This window comes from Dermacentor andersoni, chromosome 11, assembly GCF_023375885.2.
Source record: "Dermacentor andersoni chromosome 11, qqDerAnde1_hic_scaffold, whole genome shotgun sequence".
Lineage (NCBI taxonomy): Eukaryota > Metazoa > Arthropoda > Arachnida > Ixodida > Ixodidae > Dermacentor > Dermacentor andersoni.
In genome coordinates, this window is record NC_092824.1 from 101,218,842 (window position 1) to 101,243,585 (window position 24,744).

At 43.5% G+C, this 24,744-nt stretch overlaps 1 protein-coding gene across 1 annotated transcript in view; it reads right to left on the reverse strand.

Annotated features, from left to right (window-relative positions):
• Positions 1-12,558: 12,558 nt before the first annotated feature.
• Positions 12,559-24,744, reverse strand: part of LOC126539168 (neprilysin-1-like) — a 37,391-nt gene continuing 25,205 nt past the window's right edge. The window contains exons 14-21 of the mRNA XM_050185918.2: positions 23,911-23,969; positions 21,996-22,047; positions 21,072-21,139; positions 19,395-19,525; positions 18,788-18,853; positions 17,817-17,921; positions 17,637-17,713; positions 12,559-12,761 (exon numbers count right to left, since the gene is read on the reverse strand). Of these exons, the coding sequence (XP_050041875.2) occupies positions 12,662-12,761; positions 17,637-17,713; positions 17,817-17,921; positions 18,788-18,853; positions 19,395-19,525; positions 21,072-21,139; positions 21,996-22,047; positions 23,911-23,969 (658 nt within the window). The 3' untranslated portion in view covers positions 12,559-12,661. The remainder of the gene's footprint in view (positions 12,762-17,636; positions 17,714-17,816; positions 17,922-18,787; positions 18,854-19,394; positions 19,526-21,071; positions 21,140-21,995; positions 22,048-23,910; positions 23,970-24,744) is intronic.

The following is a 24,744-nucleotide window of genomic DNA, read 5'->3' on the forward strand; positions in this document are numbered from 1 at the left end:
GCAAGACGGCAGTGACACCATCACCCCCCCTCCCCCGGCGGCTGCAGCTAGCACTGCTCCGCCGCCTCAACAGAAGGGACCATCGACCTACGGGCCGACGGCCGGAAAGGTCTCGTCTACTGAGACGAGGCCTTCACATCAAACGCAGCGCTCGCAAGAGCGCGTTTCCTGCGCCTCGCAAGAGGCGGTGGACACAACTAGCCAAAGGGCGCCTTCAGTGCCTTAGGAACGGCGAGACTCTCGCGATCTCTCCAAGAAAAGACAAAACTTGCGTGATGGCGCCTGGACTGGGCCCATGAGCTAATCTTCGTCTCCTAGACACACAGCGCAGAACACGTTTAAACACAGCGCAAACACACAAATACTTCTTGACTGCAACTGACCCACCGACGTGCACACGCTGCGGTGAGAACTTAACCGTCCTACATCTCCTCATTTAATGTACCCAACCTCACCGAGAGCGAGTGGCTCATTTTAGGGAACTTTACTCACACCATATGCCCCCCCCCCCCGCCCCATCTCTCGATGTTCTTATCAGAGGATGCACTTTTTAACTTTAAAAGAGTGCTTAATTATCTTGCACAAGTTAACTTTCTAGACATCATCTTATATCATTCTAACCATCAGATTGTGCCTCACAGGTGAGATGTGGTCTGTTGCACAAAAGTATGTCTGAGCGCTCACTCTTCTTGCGTAAGCAAGAATTTTACAGCTAGGGAGTCGGACAATCCGCAATAATCTACCATGTGTGCCTGTAATCAATGCATTTAAGGCCCTATACTTATCTTAATAATTATTTTAGAATTGATGCACAAGTATTTATAGACATATCTTACGTGTAGGCCTGTATACAGCCTTCATTTTAATTCATAGTCCTAAACTCACAATTTTACTAAACCAAAACACACGGCCTGGCGCTCTTTGGCCTTAGATGCCCTTGCGCCAATAAACTTCAACCACCATCATCATAACACCGATTTAGCTTGGAAGCAGCAGTGGTGTATTTTACTTGTTCTATACTCGACGCGGCTGCAAAATTGATTCCACAAACACGGTCTCACGTAAAACACGGGTCCTCTGGTGGAATAAGCAGTGCAGACTATCACGAAAGAAACAAAACAAAGCGTGGTGTTTGCTGCGTCACTCCCCGACTGCAGAAAATCTCAAAATTTAAACTCTAAAAACCCCAAGGAAGGCACATGCGGAGACAGGCAAGGAGGGTTAGCTGGGAGAGGTTTTTCTCGGGCAGCACATCCTACACTCAAGAGTACAAAGTATGGAATGATCTAAGAAAGCTACAGGGGCATAAAATTCATTCATTGCCTTTAGTAGACGATCAAGGGGTTACCTTGGAAGACCATGCCAACGCTCTGGGCGAACATTCGAGCATGTATCAAGCTCCACACATTGCAGAAAACAATTCCTTAAATATAAAAATAGCTGGAAAGTACGGCAAATGCCGCCCGAATGAACCATACAATCGCCCTTTTAATATTGCCGAGCTTAAAGCTACCTTCAACACATGTAGAAGATCTGCACCGGGAGCTGATAGAATCATGTCATAAAAACCTGCACTCCGACACACAGGTGATACTGCTCGCACTTTTCAACTCTGTCTGCGCTGCCGGATACCTCCCATCCTCATGAAAGGAAGCTATTATTCCCTTCTTGAATATGTGTAAAGATCTTTCCTTGTTGGTAAGTTATCGCCCGACAGCTCTTACAAGTTGCCTATGTACGGTTTTTGAAAAAATGAATAATCATTGACTCATACATCTCCTTGAACTCGACAATATGTATGATACCTATCAATGTCGCTTCAGAGAAGAGCGGTCCACAACTGATCATCTTGCGCGCATTGAAGAAATATCCGTGATGCATTTGTAGAAAACTGTTTTTCTTATCGATATTCCTGGATATAGAGAAGGCTTGTGACACATCGTAGCCTTACAGGATCTTGCGAAACTCATCGGTAATGGGCATCCGTGTAAATAGGCTAAACATGATAGAGAGCTATTTGTGCAAACGTACCTTCCACGTAAAAAGCGCCAGCGTATTATCGCGACCTTTTATACAAGAAACTGGTGTACTCCAAGAAAGCCTGCTTAGCTGCACGCTCTTTAGCGTGAAGATGAACACGCCTCATGCTTCATTATCGCCAGCTATCTTTTATTCCTTTTACGTAGACGACATACAGATGCTTTTCAAATCCTGAAATCTAGAGGTGTGTGAGAGACAAGTACAACAGGGCTTGAACAAAGGGTCCAAGTGGGCAGACGAAAACGAATTTAAAGTAAACCCCAACAAAAGTTCTTATGTGCGTTTCGCTAGAAAGGGCTCATTACAGATCCCAATGTCGAAGTGTAAGGACAAAAATACCTGTAAATAAAAAGCTCAACTTCCTAGGCATTATACTTGACTCTAAACTAACTTTATTCCACGTGAAAAATATCTCAAGGTTAAATGCTTAAAAACAATGAACATGCTAAAAATTTTATCCCACACAACATGGGGCAGCGACAGGAAGTGTTTAAAAGGCCATTCCTGCGAGGCACAGCTCGCTTTATCCTGGCACGACTTTCACTCATCCCTTGATAGTAACATACCCGTCCATGCATTTGTCCTTGATTTCCAAAAGGCGTTCGATAAAGTACCTCATGCTCGTTTACTACTCACTCTCAGGATTCAATCTACACAAATCAGTTAATTAGAATCAAGCGTTCTTAACAGACCATCATCAATTCGTTTGTGTTAATACATTCTTACAATAATACAATCCTCCAGAACGATCTTCATCACATAGAATAGTGGTGTAATAGTTGGTTAATATCTCTCAACGTTAATAAAACTGTGCTCATTTTATTTCATCGTCATCGCAATTGCCCTAAAATTCCCTGTGACTCGTTCAAATATCTTGGTGTTCACATCTCCCACGTGCTAACTTGGAGCAATCATGTTAATGAAGTTGCTAATTCTGCAAACCTTGTATTGGGCTACATCCGTCTCTCCCTTGTATTATCCTCTGTTAAGCTCGTGGCATACAACTCACTAGTCCGTTCAAAACTTGATTGTGCTTGTGCAATATATGACCCTTTCCAAGTAAACGTAATTAAAACACTCGAAGCAGTCCAGAACCAAGCGGCTAGGTTCATCCTCAGTGATTACTCTTAGAAATCTAGCATCGCAGCACGAAAATCACAACTTGGTCTACCCGCCCTGGCTCATCGTCACAGAAATGTTCGACTAGATCTTTATCACAAGTTCTTTCACTGTTTGCCACCTAAAAATAAACTCACCGTTCCCGTTCATCGTATGCCCCGCCACACTCATCCAAACGCCGTCGTCCTGCCATGTGCCCGCACCTCAACAATTCATCAATCAATCTTTATTCATACTGTACGTGACTGGTGTCATCTTCCCGGCCGTACCGTTACCATCATGGAGCCTGCAGAATTCAAATCCGCCGTCGAACTACCGCGACCCATGAACTCGACCCATGAACTACCGTTTGACAACGAATTGCAATTCTTAGATTTATTGTTAATTTTCACAGTAACCCACATAAGCTGGTATTATTGCCCTAGAGCTAACAAACCACTCCTTTTGTATTCATCCTTCCAATCGAAACTTGTTAACGGGCAATTGCGAACATGTGCTTGACCAACACCATGAAAAAAATCGTGTACTGTCATGATACCCGTCAGCCTGAACGAGGAAGCCAGTCTGATTTCTGCGGCTGGTTATCCCAAAGATGTGCTTCTTTCCGCGGCGGAAGGCTTGGTGAAGTGCAAGAAGAGCCGCTGCGAACAACCTACCGAAAGGAAAAAGACAGCGGTGATTCCGTACATGCACGGTATCTCCCATACGCTGAAGGGGGTTGCCAATAAGGCGAATGTGAAGTTGGCATTCTCTGACCCAGACAAGCTATAAAAGTTGTGTTAGTTCACGGAGCTTTTTCCTAAACGATCAAGGAGATGTAAAATCAAGCATAGAAGTAAGTTTGTGGACTGCTCGCAAGGGGTGGTCTATCGTATTCCGTTAACTTGTGGTCGGGTATACATAGGTCATACCGGCAGATGCCTCAATGAAGGGCTTGCAGAACACAAGTGAAATGTGGGAAAACCTAGGGACAGGAACCTTTCTGAACATTGCCATCATTGTCCCAGCAAGACGTGCAAGCCAATGTTCGACGCATGCACAGTGGAGGCCAGAAGCAAAGACCACTGCATGCGTGAAAATAATCGAAGCCAAGACAAATCGGGAAAAGGCAGAAGATTGTGCTAGTACACCTTCAGTTAATCTTTCTGACAAGGAAATCTCGTTCCTGGACGGTAATGGCGTGCGCACGCGTAGAGTGCGATCTATCTTTTGTATTTTCGTAACTTTTGTATCGTTTCATAACTGCTTCGCTATATATCTGCATCTGTGTTTCAATAAACGTCAGTTGAAGTTTAGCGCTGTCCTGTGTCTCTGTCATGTCCCTGTCTTTTTGAATTCTGCTAAAGGCGTTGCCATTATGAGTCAGCCGTACCAACTAACCGAAGAATCAACCTTGTTGAACCATTTAACAATTCGGAAAAACATGAGCGGCAAGAACATCGACTTGAAAAATAAAATCACGCTTTGTTGCGGCTACGGCCAGATTTGTCTGCCTCCCACTAATGCCGGCGTATAATCGTTATCGCGCTCACCTATCACTGTTTTCAGCATGCTTCCAGTGAACGACTACATTCTCAGTGCAGATCGAAAAATTCTGATAAAAATGTTTTACGGCGTTTTCCGCGTTACCACTTCATATTTAGACGCTCTGACCGGTTAGCTTTCCATTGCACTAAAGAAATGGATACCATGAAAATGTGTTGTCAGTCCCTATAAGGCAGTAGTGCTTCTCGCAAATTTTACTATATCAGCATTATTTCACAATGGGTCTTTTGTATCTATGTTACAGCCCATTAACCATTGGCATAATTTTATTACATAGAAGTTTTACGCACTTTACAGCGACTGTTTTTAGGCCCCTTTATAGCAACGTAACGTCTACCTCTCGTAATTCCTACTTCCACTGCGAACTGATTAACACCGGCCTGTCGCTCTTTGGCCATAGTTGACACTTGCGCCACAAAAACCACATTAATCATCATGAATAGGTTATGAAAACAATCTTTAGTCATTGGTAACGATGTACTATTTACTAAATATGATGTAAACAATTAAATTTAGATTACTGTTGTTTGAGCAAAACACCCACAGAATATTTTGATGCAATACTTATGATGTTGTACGTAACCTTTTGTTTATGTGAAAGTGAAATCAACGTGATTACTTCATGAAATGTCTATTTTGTTAACAATGTTTGTTTTCAAGATTCTGATATTTCCGTAAGCTTTGAATTAATAAACATTAGGAAAGCTTTAAGAGGCATCATTTGTCATTGCGAAATCATTGTGAAATTTGTAGGCGAAACTAGAATCCAATAAATGTATCCTCAGCATTACACTCATTCCGATTTATGCAAGGTAAGGAGTATGTTTTGAAAACACATTTTATTTGCTTTGTGCAAGCTTTATCCTGTAATATTTTACCCTAGACTACTGTAGCGAAATTAATTCTGTCAGCCTGGCTTCAGAGGAAGTCTCGCGAATGATGTTAGGCTTCAGAGGAAGTCTCGGGAGGTGTCAGTTAAGGGCCTTTCTGGAAAGTATACTACAAATACTACAGGTATTATGTTCCTGCGAAAGTGCGCTAGTTATTGTAGCTAAAAGGTGGCATTACATTCTTGTGATATTGATGGCAAGTTAAACGTTCATTGTTTCTTCTGTGAAGGACTGCGGAAGGTAAGCCTAAGGAAATTATGCAGAGTACTCAAAAAGTCATGGAGCTAACAGACTGCAAGAAATAAAAAAAGGGGGAGTGATTCGCGAGCGCGTCAGCAAAGTATGGCTTGCAGTTTAATTCCTTACTTAGTCTCCGTTCCGCATTTCTTAGAAGAGTTTCGCTAAGTTTACTATCCATTCAGGGTATCAGGTTTCTAGCAGTGCCCTCGCTTTTCTGAAGCGGTGAGGAAGGTTCAAGTAAAAAAGTTCATTTTAATATTGGCGAAGGCCTGCCTACAAGTCTTTCTCAGGAAACTTCCGTGCATGCTGGTACACAGGCACCCATTAACGACGATGAACTCTATTTCGAGTCATGTAGATGGTCTCTGTCTGCGAAGAAACTTAAAAGAAGGCTGGCGCAGGAAAAACATTTTCTCACTGACGAATGAATTGTCTTGCGAATAAAGCAGTGCAGATCTGAAAAATGGGAACAGACCATTGCTTGCCAGCATTTATATTTTAAATGATTGTTCTCATCAGAAGTCAGAGTAGTTCTGTGTATTCCATAAAAAAAGAATAAATGCTGAGCTTTATATGACAGAACCATAATCGGATTATAAGGAACGCCGTAGCTAGAAATTCAAGAACACATCCGGTAACCTTAACGAGGTAGCGTCGTACTCGCCGAGTTGAGCAAAGAGTGACTTCCAGCTTTCAGGAGAACGCGGAGGAGGAAATCTGGAGAGAAAAAGATAGATTAACGAGATTTAGCAATATCACGAAATTCTATCAAAATCGGAAGCGAGTATTACCACCACCTCACACTAAACTGAACAGAGCTGAGTCCGTTACTTGGAGGCGACTACAAACAGAAATTTATACGAGTCCCGTGCAACTAAAAACTTTCTACCCCGATATATACGAGAGCGATATGTGCAAGCTATGCAAGTGTGTTACAGCCATCCTTCAACACATGTTGTGGGGATGTGAAATATACCAAAATAAAATGGCAGTCTCCCCAGAAAATTTTCGGGCGCGGTGGTCGGCCGTGCTGCTCAGCTCAGAACTCCAAGACCAACTTGGGTCGTCCAGCGAGCCAAGGAAGCCGAACGGGCGCAGCAGCTCCCAGTGGCCATCTAGGCGGCCCCAGGCCCGGGCCTCCCAATCGCCGGATTCCAAATAAAGTTATCACATCATCATCAACATTGACCGCCTGGGGTTTTTCAACGTATACGTAAATCTAAGTGTTCGAAAGTTTTGCTTTCCACCCCCCTCGAAATGGGACCCCCACGGCTGGTGGGCCCATTCAACGGCTAAGATTTATGTAGAAATCAGAGTTGATATGTGCCAAGCATCTCCGGCACTGAGCTTGAATAACCTGTCCATTCAAAGGGAAAAAGCTAGGCATGGGAAGGTCAGGCCAAGCGTTTGTTTCACCGGGCAGTTCATGTTGAAGCACATTCGGAAAGGTAGCGTGACGCACATGGCGCCGCTGAGTGGAAGGTTTCGAAAACATCCAGCCATTGTCTTTCTGGTCGTAGCAGAGAAAACTTTCGAACCAAATTCGAGTGAAAGCCTGCCTGCCTGTCAGCACAGGAAAGACGGAATATGTTCACCGCGCAAAGGTCATGGTCTACTTTGAAGTGTCGCAGGTGTTCAGCTCTATCTTCTTTGTTTGCAGCGGCTTCCTGTGCAAGACGTTTTGTGAAGTAAATTATGTCAAGCTGGCGATGTACGTTGTTTATGGCACGGTTGTGAGAGTTGGTGACATTTAGTATGGACCTTTCGCCGAAAGGTGATTTAGAATATATAACCTATGCCAGAAAAGCTCCTGAACTGAGCTCGTGAAAACGTTTACCTCCATATAATCTAGAGGGATTGGCGCGAAGTTGGATGGTCTCCTCGGCCGTCTTCGATCAGTCAGTTCCTTTTCTGGAGGTCACACAAGCAAGCACAAAAATATCATCAGCCATTCTCTTAAGCACATTAGTCACAACAGTTTCGATCACTGGCATTTCTTCATGACGCTTTCTTCAGATAGGTACACACTGCGGCAGGTCAGGTCAATGTGATAAAGGAGGAAAGTGGTGTATGACCTGATGCTGCTGGAACGATATATAATTGGGGAGCGGGGAGGGGGCATAATCTTTCCGTGCCACAAGAACTGTTCAGATGGCAAACCAGGAAGATTCCGCAGAATGATTAGACGGAAAAGCGTTTCAGAACGTGAAACTTGAAGTTTTGGTTTCTTAACGCATTATGGCATTCTTAGAGTATTTTACGCACTTTCAGCGGGCTGTCTGTCTGACCGTATTGCCGCCTCATTGGGCCACTGTGTAGTTTGCGGTCGAATGCGTGGGTATGGGGCTGTAGTGCTGAGGTAACAGGACTCGAAACCAACCATCGTATCAACGTGAGCCTGTGAACGCTTTAACTAACTGCGTCATGAATGCACAGGGTATGGGCCGCTATTCAACGAGGTTCTCGCAAACTGAGGTGACTGAATGTGCCACTAAGTGTGCGACAAGTGAGGCAACAATTGTCAGCGCTCGTAGGCAGCCGCGCGCTACGTATCCTTTCTCGGGGGCCACAAGCGAACTTCTCGTTAGTGCCAATAGATGGCGCAGCGTGTCCAAAAGGAAGCCCGTGAGGAACCCGGTTGCCGCATGACGCGTTTCTCAGCGTTGGCACCCACCAGCGCCCCAAGCATTTTGGTGGCCTCACGCAGGCTTCACTGCGACTGCGGCGGCGGCGGCGCTACTACATTGTCCCGAGTGTCCTTAGGAAAGCGCGAAAGAGAAGTTCCGCAGCAGCAGGTGACTTGTAACTCAATTCGACGGTAGCTATACGATGTGTCACCACACCAATTCAATGCTTACGTCATACCCCGACACTCATAGTGAGACGGGTTCGAGATATTCGCCTCTGAATGCGACAATAACGTACTGAGGCGGCTCTCGCAATCGGCTGCGTCACATGCAGGGATTAATCTTTGTGTCGAGATACTGGCATCTCGATGTGATAACGCACTGAGTGCGAAAGCTTGCGATGAATATCTCCATGCCTTGAGCCTTTAATTATGGGGTTTTACGTGCCAAAACGACTTCCTGATTATGAGGCACACCGTAGTGGGGGACTCCGGAAATTTTTACCACCTGGGGTTCTTGAACGTGCACCCAAATCTAATTACACGGGTGTTTTCGCATTTCGCCCCATCGAAATGCGGCCGCCATGGCCGGGATTCGATCCCGCGACCTCGTATTCAGCAGCCCAACACCATTGCCACTGAGCAACCACGGCGGGTCCCTTGAACCTTGCATTTTGTTCAATGTTTACAAAAGAACCTGCTAATTCAGTTCCATATTTACATTTTTTTTTATTTTCCACCAGTGGAAGGTATTGATTTTAGGCCAGAAGGCTTCGTTAAGCTTATATGTGGCCTGAAGAGCTGATCATCCTGTGGGATAAACGGTATTAATGGCAAAGTGTTAAAAAATACGACGTATGTGCGTAATTCAATCCTCTGTATCGTTTTACGCAATCACTTGACATAAGAACTGTTCCAAGAGACTAGAAAATAGGGAAGGTCATTCCAGTCTTCAAGAAAGGTGATACGTCTTCTCCAAGTAACTACTCTCCCATTTCACTCACCAGCGTAGGGTCCAAAATCATGTAACACGTCATCTACTCTCGTATTGCTAACTTCCTGGCTTCAGTGAAGTTATTTCACGCTAATAACATAGCTTCCGGAAAGCTCACTCATGCGAAACGCAGATAGCTTTATTTATACATGATATTCATTTATACATCGACTATAACATTCCAATTGACGCCCTGTTTTAGATTTCGAAAAGGCTTTCGATAATGTTCCACATTCTCGTCTTTTCGTAAAATTATCTCCCCGAAACATCCATCCACTTGTTCTTAACTGGATGCAGTGTTTTTTCACTAACTGAAAACAGTTCAAATATGCTAACAGTGTTACAACTTCCGTTTCCTCCATTTTGTCTAGTGTACCTAAGAGCACTGTTCTTGGGCCGCTCCTATTTTAACTCCACGTTAATGACCTTCTGTTCACTGTAACCTCTGTAATGCGTCTTTTCTCTGATGATCGTGTCCTGTACAGCTATATTTGGCACCAGAAACTTGATTCGGACCAAAGCCAAATTAAGGTGCTGGTTTTATTTTTCATGAGTGTGTGTACGTGCTGCAAAAACAGGTTCGTGGCAAAAAATAAAACCAAAATAAACAGACTGGGCGGTGACACGCGTATAGAGAAAAAGAAAACCGGTGCGTTAAAAAAATAAATGCAGTAGTTATATATGAGCCCAATTGGCAGCCGATCGGTTCGTTTGCACAAAAATAAACAAAAAAAGAACATCAGATTTCTATGTGTGCTTATTATCTATGAATTCGAAAGCGTCGACGAACACCAGCTGCTGCCTAGAGGACGAGTTCGAGTAGGTCTCCTTCTCCAGTTAAGCAAGACTGAGTCTGCTTTGCCACATCTTCAGTGGCTTTCTTGATTACCGACGCTGTAACTCCAGGGCAGACATCCGTTGTCCTCGTCGCCTTGAGCTTATCTGACGTCCGTCTCGATCATGTAAGTACGATTTTTCACATGACCCCAAAGAAAGAAATCGAGTGGAGAGAGGAAAGGTGACCTAGCCAGCCAATTTACGGGCCCGTGCCATCTGTTGCGCATGAAAAGTCGCATCCAGCCAGTTTCGTGCACCGCTGCTGCTGTATGCTGGTGCTCCATCTTGCTGATACGACAGAACTGGAAGATGTGACAGCGGTTCTTCGCTGAGAAACTCGTCCACCACTCCTTCAAGGATTTCGTCCGCGTATCGCTGTGCAGTCAGTGTGTGACCGAAGAAGATGGGACCCCACATTGAACGACCACTGGTACTGGTGTCGATTGCGCGTTACCCAATGTGGATAGGAGTCACTCCAATAGTGTGCACTATGGAAACTTAACTAGGCGTTTCTGTGAAAATCAGCTTCATCTGTGCACATGATGTTGCTCAAAAAGTCCTGTGACTCATTGACATTTGTGAGCACCCTTTTCGAGAAATCTAGACAATATTTCAGGTCCCTATCTTTTAAGCTTTGGTGCTGGTTAAGTTGGTACGGGTGAAAGGCCATCGCTTAGAATACTCCTAAGTCATGACTTAGAAATTGTTATCTGGCCGGCCACGTCTGACACGCAAGCATGAGGGTTTGCCGCCCCAAATGCTAGAACATCCGTGCGATGGCGAGGACTCAAACCGGTAGCTTCAAGACATAAAGGTGGAGGACTCCCTCGTTGTCTCAGGTTTTCATGATTTCTGATGATATTCGATGCGTTTGGTCTACCACCACACTTTCACAAGTGATACATATTTGCAGCTTTCCTCTTGTTTCCATTTGCAGCTCCCAAGCCAACGATCATGTTTACGTTCTGCTCATTAGAGAGACATGACGATATAGGGACGAAACAAAACGCACATTTAAACCTTTGCACTTACGTTGTCAATTCGATTTTGTGGTGATAGGTATTGTGGCAAAAAAAGAACGAAAACTACCATCCGTGCCGTTTATCTACTCTAAGACATCGGCTATCCCGGCTTGTTTCCAACCAGCATCAAACGCGATGTCGTACCAAAGCCGGGGCGCGGGAGATAAGGAACTAGCTCGATCCCGATGGTTTTCATTATTTCCTTTATTTCGTTCTGGTTAACTCGGAGGGAGCCTGTTCCAAGGCGCTGCTTTATGATCGTGGTGGAAGTGCAGTCGCGGGGTGTTTTCCATAGTTCGCGGTGTTTATTTATCAGTCGGAAAAGACACCACAGTTAGATGTCCCTTGGTTTTGCCTACAAATGCCTCATTGATACTTTGATAATTAGGATAGTATGTCTCAAGCTAGACAATTAATTACAATTGCCTAATTAGCTGCAGGGCCGTCTGCGTCAGCAGGCGTTTGGCGTTTTGTGACACCACGTACCCGAGCACATGAGGGTTGGGCCCTCCGGCGTGTAGCCGTGCATGGCTTAGCCATGTCTGGGGAAATGGGGATCCTGAGGGTTGAGCCGATGCCGGGTGTTCGGACCTTTAAGACTCCCGGTAGAGACAACACATACCTTTGGCTTCTGTTTCACATAGACGGCACCTCCAGACTGACCCACCTAGAGCAAATCGGCAGTCACCTTGTCCTGTCCTCCTCTCCAATCTTTGTCTTTCTCTTGCCTTTTCATCTTTCCTGTCCTGTTTTCACTTCTTATTAGTTGTGAATTTCCTGGTGGTAATATATCCTAGTTTCCCGCAGAGAAGCTGCCCGACTTGCGCAAACAGTGTTGGTCTGTATAATAGTGAGGCGTGTTTTTGTGAGTTGTCTCGTAGGAAATGTCAATAAAACCATGAGGAAACTGTATTTCTTACGGCATAAATGCTACACATTTGAATATTTATCAATGCTTCTATACTCTAACGGGTCTTAGCCATGATCTCGCACGTCACGGGACCTGTTGCTGGTCAGAGACGGTGCGAATAATTTTCCCCACAGAAGTCATTTTCCTTGTCACTGAAGCTTTTCTCTTGGCAATAGGACCGCTTTTGTGGTTTACAAGATCTCAGAAATAATTTTAGTCAGATCTCATCTTGCTTTCATTGCCCTTCAGGTATTTTTCTTGACGAGCGCTGCTTGTTTCGGCGTCCTTTCTGTGTAAACACTTCATTTACATAAGTACGCCATTCCCAAAAGAACTTCGTTCATTGTTGTTTATTGTAACACTGTTTTGGTTGGTGAGTGTCTTGCCTGACTCTGGGAATGGCTGTAGCCTCGCTTTCAAATTCCTTTTGGGAACGCTTTACCACAAACTACACCGGTCTTTCCGGTTCATGGTGGAGTTTGCTGGGCAGTTGAAAGTCTCAGAGAACGCTTTCAGGTTTGACATTGGCACGTTGACTCTAAAGGAGAGGAAAACAAAGTTATTAGTTAGCCAACACGATTTCGATGAGAAGCATAAATGTTATTTGCGCAGCACATGTTGGTGGAGGGGGCAAGAACCAAAAACAGTCCACTTGTCTAGATTGCTGCGGCCTGTATAAGACCGCAGCAACAGATGACGGCAACAGTGGCAAAAAATGACGGAGAATCAGTAAGATCAATGCAATGTTCAACATTGAGGCACTTCTCAAGCGTCAAGGACGCAAATGCAACATAAGCACTAAAACTGTAGAAAGCACACAGGGTAAAGTTATAGCAGAGAGTTTTATCCACAATTATTAAAGAAACCCTTGGCGACTAGTTGTTAGTCACCAGCGTTGGGAGGGCCGATGTGCAAATAATAATAACGGTATTTGGAGGTCACAAAAACTAATCTGAGGAAAGTTAATTAATGCCAGCAGCAATTAGTTACCAATTAGCATTAATTGTTGTGAACCAAAACTAGCCCTTATAAAAGATGGTATCCAGCAGTGGGGTTTATAGAAAGGAGGATATGCTGAATGAGCATTGCTTTTGTAACGGGGTGGTGGCAAATGACAGCTCGTTCTTTGAAACCTACAGTGCATTTAAGTTACAATACGTTACGCTTTAAGCTGTAATATTCAATGCAGAAAATTTGCATCACTGCGAGGTACCTCTTCTTTTGTGCTAACAGTCTTTCAGCCGTCTTTTACCCGTTTCTAGAGCAATTTCATTTTTCAACGGGACAGCGTTATTTGCCCCGTCTCGCAGAAAATCATCCTTTGGTCCTACGTCTATCGTGAACAGTCTTGTGAGAAATCAATCATTTCGAACCATAAATACCCAACCACGCTGGCCATCCGTGTAGCGCAGAGACGTTGCTGAACTAATTGAATTTCTCAAAGTAAAATGCGTCAGAAAATATGAAATTACGACCTACACAGCGCCTACAGACATGAGAGCGTTGGGTTGCAATTTGAATATACGAGAAAACATAATTCCGTTACGTGGAAGCCCGAACGCACACCCCCTTTTCAGTGTTTCTACCATTCATAGAGCGCCGAGCCCGGTTCTTTGCAAGATCACCAAGATGGCGCTCCCCTCTGCGTATCCGCGGTCCACGCAAGAGACCACGTTCTTATCAGAAAGCTCGCCTTCGTCCATTGCGTTCACCGCCAGCGTTTTCCGGCAAACATTCGTTACATAAACTGCAATTGACCGGAAGTGCGAGAAGCAGTCAAGGATCTTTCAGTGCTCTCTTCTTCCACTCTTAAAGGCGAAGCTTAAGCGTCCTCCAAGTTTTTGTCGTAGTTCCCCGGACGCCTAGTTCAAGCCTACTCCTTGCGCATTTAATCGCTGGATGGGTACTATAACATTCTCATAGATAATGTTCAGTGGTTTGCACACAATTTCAGTGCTCAGTCAACACGAGCACACAACTGCTTGCCGACATGGGATGTCACAATACCATCACCGAAATTATTGCGACGCACAAACGAAGGCAAGAACTCCGACTCCAACAAACTGCGCACGGTAGATGTATACTTTATACTGTAGCCTTTCAATTATCACCCGCGCATGTACCAGCCACATTATCACTTTCATCGCAAACTTCGTCACTCTTCAAAATTGCACCACTCCTGAGATACATGGAACCTGCGATAAATAAGGTTAGGCGGACGCAAAGAGTAGCAAAATTCAAAAGACACACAGGGCGCAACCCACATCGCACATATTACTATCCAGATGCTAGCGTTCAAGACAAGTGAACTGCTATAGCGGTGGTTGATCATACCCATTGGACGATACAGTGAATTAATTTCAAAGACTGATGCGACCCCAGCAGAACTACAAGTGGTAGTAGCAGCAATAAAACATTTCCCAGTGACACTTATAACTACACCCACTATATTTACTGATTCAATGTCAGCACGTAGAAAACTCATACATGGCGACTTACCTAAACATATCACACAACAGTTACAAGAGTGTATCCATCGACAGGTAGAAATTGTCTGGATTTCTGGCCATGAAGGGATGTTGGGGAATGAATGAGCTAATCAGCTTGCCTGCGATATTATACTCCAGGCACCCAACATCCCCCGACCAAATCTATTCGTCTCATCAATGCGTCCTCCACAATTGTACCGGCTTAGGGACGAGCGCAGGCTGTATTGTAAGCTACAACAAGAATTACAAGGCAACAGGGCACACTCATCCGACAAGCTCAGACGAACACCTTGCTCAATGCAGCATGGAAGCCCCTACCGCAAGGCCTACTCACTGAAGACATCCCTTGCGGTAGCCACTCTGGGTTGTGTGCTCCCAACACATAACACATCCTATGGCATGCCCCATTCAAAACTAGCCCCCTTACAAAACCCTCATCACTGCCACCTATTCCTTCCACCGAGTTGATGACTGCCGTAACCACTCTTCACAACCAACGATTCCTTGAAGACTTTATCGATCTAGCGCTGAAGCATGCCGCAAGCGACGGCCCTGGACTGAGGGCATCGATGCATATTTATAATACAATAAAGTGATTTCTATCTCTCTCTCAGTGAACTGTGTCTGAATGGAGTTCTTAAATTCTGCTATAATTATGCATCCTTGGGCACCCCCATATGGCTTTTAACAGCAGGGCACTGCTTTAGGTAACCTGCCAGCCGATCAATTTCCGTTAACGTTCCGCAGCCGTCTTTTTCAGCAAACTTTGCTCTAAGCCTTGCCTTCTAATGACGCTCAGCAAATATCTCAAAATGCTGTTTTATTTCTAGTGCCGTCCATGCGCTCCCAGGCAAAAGCCCTTGGATTAGCCTCAAGGCCTCCCGTCATGTCATATTTTAAACACTGCATCGAGTTTGAAAGCGTACAGCCGGTAACCAATTACTCTTGCAACACACCTCGTAGTACTTCATGCTTTATGCACTGCAATGCCGCTCTAAGTTTTATTATTGCAGCGTACCTCTAGCCATTGAAATTGATTACCTAATTTTCATGCACCTAATCACCGCTTCGATGCATGCTCCTAGGCGTTTATATTCTACCACCCTCAGTCTCTTGTTGTAGTATAGTTTGTTGAGATGAGTGAGCAGTCGTGAAAATTACGCACCATGAAGACCAACTTTCTCATGCTAAACTTTAATGATTGAGCTTCGCTCTTTTTTCCACTGCGTATATTTTCTATAATCTGTGTGTATTTGTGATAATTAACTAGCAAAACAATGCAATCAGCATATATTAGATCGGAAAGTGGTGGCTCCACTGCAATTATGGAATGAATCGCGCGATTGAATTTATTCCGGGGTGGCTGTTTCAAGGCTGGTAAAGGAATACCCCATTCTGCACTCCTTTTCAATTCCTGAGGGGTCACACAGTCGGGGTTCTCACATTGGCTGCTTCATTCCAGCCTCCACACTGAGACCAGTTTCTGGCGCTATGAACTTGACCTCTCAAAAATACGAGCCAAAGACCTGAAGTTTGTTCTGATCTCGAGAACAGCTGCCTAATAAACTATCTGACAGTGAACTCCAATGTCTTTTACTCAGAGTTTGTTTGCCTGCTTGTCAATGAGTCCATGTGACTAATTTCTGTCGCGCTGAGTTGTGCGCAGTGTAGCAACACGGTCCTGAGAAAATGATCACTTTATGTTGGGAGCTCTGCTCTCAAGCCCGCATGGTGCTAAAAGTGCAGTTAGCTTGTTGAAGACGTTTAGACCACGTCTGAAGCCCGAAAATGAGTCGGTGGCGCAGTTCGTGTCGTTCTGGATCTTCTCGGCCTTTCCAACCCGATTATTGGTGGTAGCTTCCTGGAAAAAAACTCACCGCAACCTATTCTTCTAATACACAGTCAATGCGTATGTGAAGGAAGAACCATCGCGTCTCACAAGGTTACCGAAGTTTTCTCCATATTCAGATATTGCTGAAATGTGGCCAGCTGAGCTTCTCGCTTTGCTGCCTGCTATGCCTGAAGCCAGCAGCAGTGTTGCACAGGAAATCATCAACGTACCTAGGTAACTTCATTGGGACTTTGCTCGTAGCAGTGTAGGTTGTGTGGGATTTTCAAGCCTATTATGACCACACAACTTCAGTAGGCTTTTTCCTAAAATTTGTGTGCCCAAGCATTTTTGTTGAACGACCATTAAACTGGCATTAGGTGGTGGCTGTGGTACACCGTGATGTGTTGCGTGACCACTTTCGCTACATTTGTGGCCAAGTCCAAATTCAAACACGATCTGTACATCGTGGTTGTTTGATTGGTGTCGCTGCAGCATGCGACTCCAAAGTTGTTTCTGACAGACGACAAGAACCAGTCTTTCTTGTCGGGTTTCGTAATGTCAACGTTGAAGTCGCCAACTGTAACCACTGGTGTGTCTCGTTCTTGTCTCACCCATGCAAAGGATAGCGACGTCATTCCCCAATGGCAAGGTACTTTTGGCGTGGTAGCTTCCGCAGCAATAATCGTTACCAGGAAACGTATGCTGGCAGCTCTACGTACATTGCATTGATAGCAGGAGCGCCTTATCAATTATGTGTTTTGGATGCTTGTTTTGTGCTTGTTCTTTATTGGAACAAATGCTGTGCTGTATGTTGTACTTTTCGCTTCAATTGCTGAAGCTTCGATTAAGGCGCTTATATCGCTACCAACTAGAGGCTGACAGCTTCGCTGTAAAATACTGAAAATGACCGATCGCATGAGGCAATATTTCTAATTGCGAGCACTTATAATTGCCATAAAGAAAAGTCGAACCCAAATGCCGTCTAGCAAAGCTGCATTCTCTTCGCAAGATGAACTTCCCATATTGGCATTGTCTTTCTCGTATGTACTTCGATATTTTTGTAAAACGACGTAATGTAAGCGTGTTGAGTTACCTGTATGGACCGGGGCTGTGCGGGTCATACTGAATCTGCAGCTTAAGATACTCGCGCCGACTCAAGCCGCACCATACCTGTGAAAATGAAGCATGACCATGAGTACTATGCGCTCGCTAATACAAAAGCGGTTCAGTGCTTAACATCGCTCATCAAATACAAGGCTAGCGCGACACATACCATTGCGTTGGAGAGGAAGAACAGCTGCTTCCCTGAGACGTCTTCCAGACCTTTCAAGCGAGTGTCTACGTGTTTGTACTCTTTTTCCAGAAGTTGGCTATATGCCTGCAAAGCAGGGGTGAATTCGAATGAGTGAACTTGGTCAGATGCATTTGAAACTGCCGTTTAAATAACTCTATAAGGTGAATCGAGAAATAAATGGTACACAGAGAAACTAATAAAGGCACATAACTAAAGGTGCATGTAGCGATCGCTATGAAAATTGAGTTCATCGTGTGAACTCTCGAACATGAGTTATCCTTTTCTTTCTCCGTCGTAGGGGCCTGATATTTCAGCTTTATCTTTAAGTGAGAATAAGGGGAATTCCTTAAATTTTTGGGAGCTAAATTTGCGGGATTCGCCAGTTTCATACAGCAGTGTCTCGCAGTACTGAAGAAATCTCAAGTTGGGAAGGGAGATGGCTCTTACAAACTGACACGAAACGGACCCCACCCTCAACCTGTTAGGAAAGAAAGTAGCAGGTGATCTTTTTGGGCTCCCGTCCTGTTACATTGACGCTGTGCAGGGACTTGTAGGCCAATATTTCGATTAGCTCATGTGCCTTAAAAAGAGGTATACAATACAGCAGCCACTTTGGTATGTAAAAGGTGAATAAGATACTGCCCACAATTAGCCTAAATGATGAAAATAGTGGCTGTGTAGAGTCTGCGAACAGTGGTAGGGTGAAAACACATGCTGATCTCCGTAAAACAATTGCGCTGGATAAATGCGGTGTCTTTATTATTGAGTTACGTGTATCCTGAGGTAAAGAAAGCGGTCCTCATGAACGAACTTTGTAATGCATGTTCTGTTTAAATATCACCAACAATGGTGTGAAATCGTTCCATTTAGACCACATTATGCTTCGGAGGAGTTTAATTTACTATACTGCATTTAGCGCCGCAAAGACGTCAGGAATTAATGACACTAACCTCGAAAGCCATACGGAGCCCGCCATTGTCAGCAATGTTCTCGCCCACAGTGTTCTTTGCATTGAGCTGCAATGAATCAAGAAAATGGATCAGTATTATTTATTGGTTGTTGCTTTGAACTGCGGCGCTAATTAAAATTCATCTTATTGTGACGACATGATAACATTGACCCACTCAATCAGGCATTACTGATGAGCTGTAAGACTGATGACATTAGAGAAAAATGTTTGCCTAATAAAAGCTAACACAGAAATCGCGTGAGAAAATGTGATATTATACGTTCGTCATGTAAGAAACGCAGGCGAAAAAGGTAAATCGCATTATGAAGAAAAAAGCATGTTCAAGAGCGTCATCAAAATCGTACAATGTCCGTAAAAAGAAATACATACGTCTAGCATCCTTACGTCTTTATTTTATTTTGTGTGCCCAACCTAGGGTGTCAGAGAAATTTCGGGGCACTTTGGTTGACCTCTGCTGGATCTCGGATTTACTGAACCTGCTCAGCAATCTTGTGGCGCATAGTGCAATGTTTCCCACTTTTCTTTATATTTTTACTATTTGTCACCCACAATTCCTAACAAATAAAAAGAACTCTGAACGTACTCACCGTCATGTTCGCTTCCTTGTCGGTGATATTTCCGTATTCGTACACAAAACATTTGGTCCTCTTCATGAACTCAGTGCGCGTTTCATTGGTCCACCATTGCTTGAGAGCACCTTCTGCGTCGAACTGACTTCCTGTTATGTGTAGAAGATATGTCAACGAGGAAAATTAGTAATAATCGCGAAGTTGCAATGCGTCTCCACCCTCAACACTTTCGCTAGGTAATGGTTCCATGATTTCCAGTGTTGTTAATGAATCCAACGCCTCTTTCTCATTCATGACATTCATATATAGAGGTTGCTTATGCCCCCCAAATTTTTCTATTACCCTACACATCATATGCTTGATAAGCCTTTCTAAAGTCAGCGTGCTCTTGGGGTTGATTGGATTGCAGTGTAGTTCAGCTTACTTTAGAAATTGCCTTAGTGAATATTTGGTACAATACTGAAAGCAAGTTGATAGGCCTCGAATTCATAAAAGTTCTTAACTGTCTGTTTTTATGGCAACATGTTTGCCTTCTTCGAGTCTTTGGTGCAAGTGATATGATGAAGCAATGCGAATATAAAATGAGTCTTTTGGAGTACAATATCCCGCTCATCCTTTATCAAATAGACTACTCTGCTACGTTTCCCCTGTTTCCCCGGGACATGCCTTGTAATGTGCTTCCACCCTTTCCGCTAGTTACACATGGAACTTGTTTGCTGTTAGCAACTATACTGTGAAAAATACGAAAGAACAAAGAAAAAAATTTCCATTTTTAGTTCAGAAAATCTTCTTCAATGAAAGAAACAGATATTTCAGTTCTAAAAGCTTTTTTTCTGTTTGTCATCCAAGACAGAACTTTCCTTGATTTTAACACACGTGCTCCTCATACGGCAAAGCGAAAAATTTGTCACCAATATTATCAGCGAAGTCATATATTTGTTCATCTCTTTACTTTCCTCAATCAACCTTTGTAACATTGTGTGCAGTTTAAACAGCCATGCAAGCATAGTCAAATACATCTACTATGCTATAGCGAATTGGTCCTACTTTCTAAACAAGCTACAGCTGCAATCAGAGCGAGTGATGCCGCGCAGAGCTTGAGAAGACAAACTCGTAAAGTGGATACTTGGTTGTGTAGTCTAGTGCCGGGTGTGTTGGTGCGAGATGTCTTTTCAGAATGGGTCACATCTCATATTTTCTACGTAGCTGTCTGATGTATATGTGTAGGTGTATGATTAGTTGCAGTCCCATGCCAGAATTTCGCTATTACGCATTACATTAAAACTGCAGTCATTGACGGAATAAACTATCTAACATCCTTTTTCTGTAATATCGCAGAAAAACAAGTTAACCAAAAACAAGAGAACAAGGAAGATATTTTACGAAAATTGTTGTATTCTTTTTCTTTCGCAAAACGTTTATAACAGTGCACGTCCTGTGATGGTTGTGCTGAGGGTACTGTACAATTAAGTGTACAGCTCCTTACTTGCCTTTGTTAGAACATCAAAATCGCGGACCGCATGTTTGACTGCGTATATAATGTTCCTTCTAGTGCAAAATTTCTTTAGTGATTTCGTGCTGCTTTCATTCTGTACTGCTTCCTCAATCTTTTCGACATTATAATTCCGAAGGTGACTATTGTTTGAATACTCGAGACAGTGTTCCTCAGCACCACCAACTTTCTCAAATATTTACCTTGGTCGTCGAAGCCATGTGTCATCTCGTGACCGACGACCATGCCAACGGCTCCGAAGTTGATGGATCTGTCGGTAAAGATGTGAAATTAGTTTCGGAAACGTGAGGTAAGAGCTCCTAAGACAAATTTTGCTGCTTCATTTAGAAAGTTACTAAAAAGGGGGAAATGTACTTGATATAGTTTGCCATTGAGCAAGGAAGCTAGGAAATAGAGGTATAATAATCTACCCCATGTCGACAAGATATCAGAAGAAAAGCTTTGGGACATCCAGCGGCAGCGGTGTTTACAACATATCTATGGAAATCATACTACTAGCAACGGAAATGTGCGTATTCTAAAGGAAGTTAACGAGAGGTTAACAGGAGTCCGCCTCAGACCTTCTATACTCAAACGCATGAAGAACGCATACACCTTTTTCATTTGGCGAAAAATGATTTGAGCTGAATGAAATGTCTCGCATTTAAATATAGAAGCTAAGTCATAGAGAATCTTGGAAAAAGAGCTTCTAATTACGTTCTCCAAGCTTTCGGTTTCAGGGTACTTTCGAGTAATTTAGGCACAAAAGTTTAGTCTGCTTTCTCATTCAAGAAAGAAACCAGAATTCTATCACTTGAGTATGTCAACAAACCTGAAGAAAAAAACAGGGCTAAGGCGGGAGATGGAAATTCGAGACCGAAAAAGTTGGCTCCCGCTTCCACCTTGTTTTCGTTTTGCTCATCGTAGCAAATCTGAAGGGGTGATAAGGTATTTACTAAGTATTCTCGGATATGCTACTGTAGTCGCGGATATGCTACTGTAGGAAGCATTACGCATTACCAATTGGCAGGGCCGCTGGACACTCTCGATCTAATTTAGGATGACAAGAGTTCAAGGTAGTTAAAGTAGGCGTTCACGGCTAGCATTCTTAGCATGCATTGACTCACCGTGGAAGTCCGTGTTCATAAAAGACCCCTTGAAGAATTCCTGAAGGAAACACTACACAGAAGAATGATTTGTCAGATTACAAATCCACACGAAATGTGGAAAAAGAATTGTATTTGTATGTGTAAAAGAAGTGTATTCAGTATTTCCTATAAATACCGACTCTAACTGTATCATAAGAGAAACACAAATGACTTACCGTATATTCTTTTCAAAACACATCTATCAGCGCTTTTATTAACACCGTGTAATGACTGCAATTTTCTAATAACGGATTTCATTCATTTCTTTATTGGAATTAACGTATCTGTAAGCGAATAATACACAACTTACACATTGGTGGAAACGATGCATATGTCGCACACGACGGAGCATTGCAACGTGCCGCTGTATTATTTCATTGTGTTTGTTTCCACCAGATGAGCTGTGTTTTCAAAGTTTCGCTCCGAACAGGACGTCGCTACAGTGTTTGACATGTATTGTACGCTGTCGCCAATTCGATAGCAGAATAAAACTTGAGTTGGCTGAGACCTAGCTGATGAATACATTGTTGCGGTAACAGGAAATAAAGTCTTCGAAAGAAAAGTAGGAAATGATACGTAGACGTAAGTCTTCATTCCTGTTAGTGCAGCAATGTATTCGTCGATAGCAGGTCAGATCTGATCATGTTGTTTAGCTCTTGTGAACAATGTTACACATTTTAGAATGTACGCGAACACTAGCTATTATTCTGGCACACAGGGTGAGACATAAAGAAATCGCAGACGCATTTTACTCATGCGATTAGATACGGCTACCGTACCTTCTCAATATCGCATTTGGTATATGATGGTGCGTAAATTTCTCGACAATGGTACGTCCCAATGAACAGCTTCTCAACTCATACTTTTCACATTGTTTCTCGTTTTTTATGAACACATCGGTGTGCCGGTGCTAACTGAACATCAGATAGTCATGATGCAGCTTTCGACATAATGACGGTGTTTTTACTTTCGATTGTTCCCATCTATAGCTTTCCTCGCGGGATGAAGGTGGTAGTCTTATCAGCTTTCGCTTGATGCTAACTTTTCCCGCTATTGAGTGTTTTCTAGATTCTGGATTTTATTTTATTTATTGGTAATTTCATTCATATAGAGCAACGCTATATTTTGGTCCTACGGACGCTTTTAGTGAGCGCAGTGGTTATATACTGTGTCTGTAGAGCGGTAAGCATTTCCAGCACTTTGTTGAAGGAGAAATAGCTTTAGTGACGACTCTAGCACAGCAATAGCCTCCTAAATGTTTTCATTCGTTCTAAGTATTTTTGCCCTATTCTTACTAGCTTTCATTTCTCCTTCCCCTTCTCCCAGTGCATGGTCGCGAACCAAGTATCTTGCGGTAAACCCCCCTGCCTTTCCCACCCCGTTTCTCTCTAGCTCTCTGTAGCTTCGTATTGACACGTGTACTTGCCTAACTTTATCAGGCGACCACGGTTCACCGCTTAACAAATATTGCACAGCGCAGGACGCGCCTGGATGTATCGGAAGTTTCTGGAATCTCATCGATGGTTCCATCCGCTGTCTGTGACCTGACGTTGTGTAATATGATTGCATGTGTGCGCGACGCGAATAATGTAGAACTTTGTGGAAGGCACGCGGGTCCTAGCGATTACTTGGAACATTCGACGACTGATGTATAAAAGCCGACGCGCTTTACCCGCTGATCAGATTTTGACGATCGTCGACTGTGTTCGCAGTTGTCGCCGTTCTTTAAGTGTAGCCTGTTTTTGAGGGCACAGGTTCAGCCAATAAAAGTTAATTTCGTCTTTCACAGTATTGCTACTGAGTTCTTCATACGTCATTCCACGTGACAGTATTATGGCACTAACCAATGGGAATCGCAAACACACGCTGTTAGAAGATGGTTACGAAAACTCACCCATTTCATTGCTGCTCGAACTGTAGAAAGCATTCACGACTGCTGCACCAACTATCCACCTAAACAGAGTGAGAAAAGCATTATACACATGCGTCACAGCAAATTGGCGCAACCATTACTAACTTTCGTTGAAAAATAAAAAAAAAGAAACGCGGCAAGATTCATTGCTAATGATTTCACTGCAAAACCTAGCGAATACTCGGAGCATTGTGCCTGATGAGCACATCTTCAATATATTGGCGTTAGGTTCACACGCCACTTTAGTGGATTGTACGTTACTGTCAATATTTTACTAGGAGTAATATTTTAGTGTACCATTGAAGCGTACGAAGTTTGCCTTGACAAGAAGTAATATGCTCGAAGGACGTCGTACCAAAAGATTTCGCTTTGTTCTTGCTTCTTCAGTAAAGTCATTTCAATAAAATTTTCCGTTTGGCTAAGAATAATGTGCGCTAAATGCACGCCTTGACATAGAAGTGAAATACAGATATTTTTTGCATCAAAATAGAAAATTAGGCGTGAGAAGCAATGGAGACGTACGCCTAGTTATTGTGATAATACACAATAGGTTGTTTGAAGTTTTATTCAAATGCACAGAGCTTTAATTGATAACGGAGAACTACACGGATGTGTTCGGTGGATTACGAGTGCATTGAGACTTCAAGCACGTGGAGAAGCGATGTACACCGCCTGTAGCATTTCGTCTCTACGGCCGGCATCTAGATCCAAAAATCACAGTTCAATGCATGAGGACGGAATGAACGAGTGATTGAATTATGAATGAATGAGTCTGAGCGTTATTTTATGTAGTCTCTTTTTAGGAATTAGATGGTG